A 7,319-nucleotide genomic window follows, 5' to 3' on the forward strand; every position below is an offset into this window, starting at 1 on the left:
GCACTCTCTGATTGGATAAATTACTTTGGTAATCTCATGACGAATGTTGCCCCGCCCCTTGCGTGAGTGAGCAGCTGTTTATAAATTAGGGGAAAATGTAGTTTCATGGATCTGAATGAACCCCAGTTCACATATTTGTGTTTTATTATGTTTAGTAGAGTTAGTGTGACAAAATTAGAATGAACATACAGTACAGTGGGTATGGAAAGTATACAGACCCCTTTAAAGTTTTCACTCTTTGTGTCATTGCAGCCCTTTGCCAAAATCAAAAAAGTTCATTTTATTTCTCATTAATGTACACTCAGCACCCCATCTTGACAGAAAAAAAAACAGAAATGTAGAAATTTTTGCAAATTTATTAAAAAAGAAAAACTGAAATATCACATGGTCATAAGTATTCAGACCCTTTGCAGTAACACTCATATTTAACTCACATGCTGTCCATTTCTTCTGATCCTCCTTGAGATGGTTCTGCTCCTTCATTGGAGTCCAGCTGTGTTTAATTAAACTGATTGGACTTGATTAGGAAAGGCACACACCTGTCTATATAAGACCTTACAGCTCACAGTGCAGTGTCAGAGCAAATGAGAATCATGAGGTTGAAGGAACTGCCCAAGGAGCTCAGAGACAGAATTGTGGCAAGGCACAGATCTGGCCAAGGTTACAAAAGAATTTCTGCAGCACTCAAGGTTCCTAAGAGCACAGTGGCCTCCATAATCCTCAAATGGAAAAAGTTTGGGACGACCAGAACTCTTCCTAGACCTGGCCTTCCAGCCAAACTGAGCAATCGTGGGAGAAGAGCCTTGGTGAGAGAGGTAAAGAAGAACCCAAAGATCACTGTGGCTGAGCTCCAGAGATGCAGTAGGGAGATGGGAGAAAGTTCCACAAAGTCAACTATCACTGCAGCCCTCCACCAGTCGGGGCTTCATGGCAGAGTGGCCCGACGGAAGCCTCTCCTCAGTGCAAGACACATGAAAGCCTGCATAGAGTTTGCCAAAAAACACATGAAGGACTCCCAGACTATGAGAAATAAGCTTCTCTGGTCTGATGAGACCAAGATTGAACTTTTTGGTGTTAATTCTAAGCAGTATGTGTGGAGAAAACCAGGCACTGCTCATCACCTGCCCAATACAATCCCTACAGTGAAACATGGTGGTGGGAGCATCATGTTGTGGGGGTGTTTTTCAGCTGCAGCTGCATTGAGCCAACCATGAAGTGGCTTCAGATCTCTTTACCTGGACACCTGGTTGAGACCAGCATGAATGAGAACTGCACAAACATCAACTGTCAGAGTTATTAATCATCTCTGCCCACTTCAAATATGTTTTATATATCTTAATATAGTACCTAAGAGAAATAACCTAAAATCTGTTGCACATACACAGACACCTGGAGGACAAGCACAGCCCCAAGAACACCCCCACAGTCCCTGAGGCTCATGGGAAACGTAGTATTTATTCATTTCAAATTCTAGTCAAAATTACTAGACTACATTAATTCAGAAAATTGTTTGTTGACGTCTATAGTCAGAAACATGGATTAGACAATGGACAGAGCTAATCACATTCCAGCTGATTTTAGCGTTTAACACTGTTGTATAAAAGATATTCATTTATGCAAACCCATAGACAAATATGCAGATGTTTCTTACTTCAAACACATCCGTTTTGACAGCCACATAAACCCACACATATATTTCAATAAAACTATAAACCAAATCATCACCAGAAACAAAACTACATATTCCTTGACCGGTGAACTTTCCCTGGGGGGTGTGTGTGTGTGTGTGTGTGTGTGTGTGTGTGTGTGTGTGTGTGTGTGTGTGTGCACGTGCGTGCGTGCGTGTCTTAACAGCCTTTAATAATCAGCTACATGTGCAGACATACTGAAAAAATAATGAATTATTCCTACCATGATCCAAGTGAGCTGATGTGTCCGTTGACTGAAGGCAGGTGTCACAGAAGCACAGGTCCATCCTGGGTTATCTCACCTGTAGCTGGGTCACCATCTTGATTCCACAGCCCCGTTAGACAAACACCAGCTGACCCCCTCAAACCAACCAACCAGGCCTGTTACAGAGCAGAGAAAATATACATCAAAATAATGTAGTTTAAAGACAGACCAGTCTCTTGATGTAAGACCCACCACAACATCAAGTTATATGTCTGACTGCCTACAAATATCTGAAGTCGAGGGAAATGTCAGATTAAAACAGGAGCAGGAGGTGGTCCAACACTCACACTGAGTCCAAGAATAAAGTCAGTGAACCACAGGTCTGTCACACCACCTGTTGCCTGCTTCTCAGTCCCCTCAGAGCACAGCGCTCAGACTCATCATGTGGCCCCCCTCATCCAGCTGGAACACTCACTTCAGCTCATTGTAAAGTCAATTTAAGGCAGTGGTGTCTGACACAGACCTGGGCCTGCACAGAGGAGACACAGGAAAACAGATACTGACAGTGTCTGTCACATGTGATCCTCAACAGCCTATAGAGTGGAGACTGCACCTACACACACCTGTGATCAATCCACTCACTGCAATCATTCAGTAACTTGCACCAAGTGAAACCCTCCAATACAATTTCCATAATTTACTTAATCTGAACATTTGGGGAAAATTTGAGAAGCTGCTGGAATATCTGCACAGTGCTGGACTATATTACAGAATATAAAGCAGGAGTGAGAAGAATCAAGATCTAATGACCAGAAGAGGGCAGCAATGAACAGAAGGGACTAAAGAATAATCAGCAGGTTAAGAACAAGAAACACAATCAGCAGCACAAGATGAGTTTGTCCAGAGGAACTGGGGTCTCCTTCAATAGATATGTAATTAGTTTTCACTGAAGTTTCACTTTCACATCCTGCTACAGTTCACTGACCACATTTACACAGACTGGCAGCACAATCATTTCATTTTCAGGATGGAGGCTCAAATACAAATGCAATTGTTTTTAAAGAAAACACAGTCAGAAAACCGTATATATCTTTATGAGTGCCAAGCCATCTGTACATTTGGATTTTTAAATCGCACAGTTTTTATATTTTGGTTATATTTTGGTTACGATGGTTAGCACCTTTGCGAGCTGGGATAGGCTCCAGGAGATCCTTGTGACTCTGGTTAGAAATAAGCAAGTATTGATAATGGATGGGTTATATTTTGTTTGGGCTGTTTTTAATTTTTAGATAATAGAATTTGATCTAATTCTAAACATCTAAAATTATCTAAAATACATTAAAAATCCTGAGGTTCAGTTCAGTTTGTCTTATCTGATGTTCAGTTACATGTACAACATGTCAGTTCATTTGATCCTTTCTTTGAGCCTTTTGGCAATGATTGCATCATGTGTTGATGTGAGGAGGCTGCATCATGTGTGAGTTGGTTTATTAACACCTCTGATTGGAGCAGTTCACTGGAGACATCACCTGACACTAATGCAAGCTGGTATGAAAAATGTCTCCACCTGAGGAGCACACAGGAGTAGTGGGTCTGTGTGTGTGTGTATGGAACTTTTAAACTTTAGTATTTGTATACACACACACAAAATGAAAAATTGAGATTGTGTCTGCTACTGAATAAACTCAGACAAAACAAAAACTTTCTTTTGATGTGGAGTGTTCATGCTCCACTACCTCACATGTAACTCGGGTTCACAGACAAAAAAACAATTTCAAATAAAATATTTTTTTCTTGAAAACATTGTTTCCTGATGGAAATGCTGTTGAAGCTAAAAGTGCTGCAGTTGACAGTATAGGCCCAGCTCTGTCTTTGCTGAATCCATGAGTTCACACATTTCTGTGCCCAGCAGGTCCTAGATCAGATTTTATCAGAAGTCCATAAGGGACATGAAAATAATGATTGAGGAGGAGGAGGTATCTGAAGGAGAAAATTGGGAAAAATCTGACACAGACCATGATGCAGCATCTTTAGATGAACAAGAAATATGAATGAAATGAACAAGATGACAGTAAAAATAACATGGTCCATGTCTCTATATGACAACAGAGCAGGGTGGCAACACAAAATGTCACCAGGGCCACAGGACATGAAGATGTTCATGCCCAGGACATCAACATTCTACATGTTCATCACAACAGCCATTGAAAAAAATCATCCTATACATCTTGTGTAACACACCATCTGTGTGTCCACTCTGGAGCCTTACTACATCACCTGATGCTCTGTGTTGTGTTTCTTAGGTGGAAGGACACTGAAAACTCAGTATTCAGAAAGGCTACTTGTTGCTCAGTCCCAAATTTAGTAATCTGGATAATTTCTATGTTTTTCATATATAATTCAATTATGTCCTGATTCACCTCAGGATGCAGACGAGTGAAATAAAAGTAATTATCAATTCTGCACCCCCAAATGAGGACTGCAGTCCTGCACATAGCAAAACCTACAAAACTGTTCCAGTATGTTCTCCATGAATACTATTAGTTTATTGTACTGAAAACACCTGCTGCTACTGCTGGAAATGCAATGGACTGCACTAAATGATTAGAGTTGAGGATTTTAACACCTAAATGAGCTGACAGATGCTAAAATATCCACATTACTGGGTATGTAGTGACATGTCATTAATTTCAAATTGCACATTTGGCTCATTTTAGTCCAAAAATACTGCGATTTAAATTGAATGAAATGGGATGCACAAAGTAAAGTTTCATGTGAACGTTACCATTTATTCAGATGTTACATAATGGGGTTTTTCTCAAACAAACTTTGTGTTTGATGTTATTTCTCCAATGTTAGGATTTTAGATATGAAAACAAAGACACAACAGTCCCTTTCTCAAAATAAATATTTTTTCACTGCACAAGCCTCATATATGAAAATTCAAATGTCCAAAAACACAACGAAATAACAGTTCATATAACCCACATCAACTAATATCTTCAATGGCTTGGCAACACTTCTTGGCTTAAGTCTGCAAAACAGAATTCATACACTTAACTCTGGTCCATGAGATAAGCAGGTAGAATAAATCTGGTCAGGCAGAGTAAGGTTTTAGGCAGTAGAGTCACATTAACATAAGGATCCATCGGAGCTCCAGGTACAGGTAATTAGTAGCAGGGAGAATTCGGGTCCAGAAAGAAGATCAGACAGAAAGAACACCCTTGCTTGGATTCCAGTAAGGCTATAAAGCCACAGGTCTTAACATCAGGAGTCAGGTTGGTCCTTAGGAGTCTGGTGTGGCCTGCAGGGTCAGTTTAGGTTCTCAGGAATCAAGTTATGTCCTCATAAGTTAAGTAGGACCTCCTGAATCAGGTTAGGTCCTCAGGAGTCAGATACTGCCTTCATGAGTCAGGTGACCTCTGAAGTAACAGGTTGAGCCTTCAGGAAACAGGTTTGACCTACATGGAACGGGTACGACATTCAAGAGTCAAGTTTGGCTATTGGGAAAAACAAGTTTGGCCTACAGGTGTCCACGGCTTCCAGGAACCAGTAAGGAATTCACGGGTCAGGTTTTTAGGAATCAGATAAGCAAGATAACTTTTCAACATTCAATAATGGAGACATTTCCAGGCGGAAGTAAGACCATCAGGTATCAAACATTGGTCAGGCAGAATCATGTCAGGCAGGGCTGGATGGTGACTATCATGAAATAACATCCCACAATCTGGAAAAAGCATGAGGCTGCAGCTCTGCTTTTATGCAGCAAGCTACAGGTGAAAATGATCCTGGTGATTACTAGGCACATTGCACGTACAGATGAAAAGAATCAGGATACTCAAACCAAGTAGCAAAAACTACAGGAAGTAAATTTCAAAATAAAAGTCCAGGGCAGGAAGTCCAAAAACCAGGATCCTAACATCCAAAACCATAACTGATGTTGTAGTTACTAGACTCCCTCCATCAGTCAAAATTAACCTGTTGCACCAGAGAGAAAAAAAGGTTTCAGGGAATGATGAAGATGCAGATGTTAGAGTATGATGCATTGTTTGAGGGAGGCGGGAGATTGGTATCCAGGAGAGACTGAGACTGGAGGGGAGGGAGGATGATGATGATGAGAGAGATAAATCAACTGTATGACACAGAACTTTGCTCAGAAAGCTGTGAGTGCTCAGCAGCTTCCCCTCTCCTCCTCTCTCTCTGATGATGGAGGAAACTGAACTCTGTTTTCCACATCTCCTCAATGTGTCTTGCAAAAAGTACAAACGTCCTCACTCTGAGACACTGTTCATTTACATTGTGCTGTCCTTCATCTCTTTGCTGACTGTGGTTCTGAATGTGCTGGTCATCATCTCCATCTCCCACTTCAGGCACAGATAAATGTCTTAGCATTGATAATATGTTGTTGTAGTGAGATTGATTGAAATCAGTGACCTCTGAGCATGACATCCTGATGGTTTGATGAGACTTTGGTTCATAATCAGTGCTTATAATATTTACTGTTTAGATACTCTGTAGTTTGAAGTGTCATTACTGCTTTTAGAAAACAACTGCTTCTATTGGTAATAATGCTGTGGCTGTTTGGAATATTCACTGTGATGATTTTCTCTCACTCCAGGCAGCTCCACACCCCCACCAACCTCCTCCTCTTCTCTCTGGCTGTCTCTGACTTCCTTGTTGGTCTCCTTGTGATGCCGTTTCATATCCTCTTAACAGAACCGTGTTGGTTCCTGGGTGACCTGGTCTGTGTTCTGTTTTATTTGTTACCTTTTATCACTGTCTATGCCTCAGTAGTAAACATGGTGCTCATATCAGTCGACCGTTATGTGGCTATCTGTGACCCTCTGCACTACCCCACCAGAATCACTCTAAACAGAGTTCAGATCTGTGTTGTCCTGTGTTGGATTTACTGTGTTTTCTACACCTTTCTGATTTTACATGATAACCTGAAACAACCAGGCAGGTATAACTCCTGTTATGGAGAATGTGTGATCTATGTAATAGGAGCTGTTGACATTGTTTTAGTCTTTATCATTCCTGTTAGTACCATCATCATTCTGTATGTGAGAGTGTTTGTGGTGGCTGTGTCTCAGGCTCGTGCCATGCGCTCCCACATTGCAGCTGTCACACTGCAGTGTTCAGTGACTGTAACTGTTAAGAAATCAGAGATGAAAGCAGCCAGGAATCTTGGTGTTGTGGTTGCCGTGTTTCTCATGTGTTACTGTCCATATTATTGTCTCTCTCTATCTGGCTATGAACTCACAATCAGTTCTTCAACTATCTTTCTGGTTTATTTAGTATACTTTAATTCCTACCTAAACCCTGTGATTTATGCCTTTTTGTATCCCTGGTTTAGAAAATCAGTTAAACTCATTGTTACCCTTGAAATCCTGCAGCCTAACTCCTGTATGATCAATGTGCTGTAG

The 7,319-nt window shown here is 40.9% G+C and overlaps 1 protein-coding gene across 1 annotated transcript; it reads left to right on the plus strand.

The window, feature by feature from the left end:
• Nucleotides 1-6,099: 6,099 nt before the first annotated feature.
• Nucleotides 6,100-7,319, plus strand: LOC113145209 (trace amine-associated receptor 13c-like). The gene is made up of 2 exons (XM_026331648.1): nucleotides 6,100-6,263; nucleotides 6,512-7,319. The coding sequence occupies exons 1-2, from the start codon at nucleotides 6,100-6,102 to the stop codon at nucleotides 7,317-7,319; spliced, it is 972 nt and encodes a 323-aa protein (XP_026187433.1).

Source organism: Mastacembelus armatus, chromosome 7 (assembly GCF_900324485.2).
Source record: "Mastacembelus armatus chromosome 7, fMasArm1.2, whole genome shotgun sequence".
Classification (NCBI taxonomy): domain Eukaryota; kingdom Metazoa; phylum Chordata; class Actinopteri; order Synbranchiformes; family Mastacembelidae; genus Mastacembelus; species Mastacembelus armatus.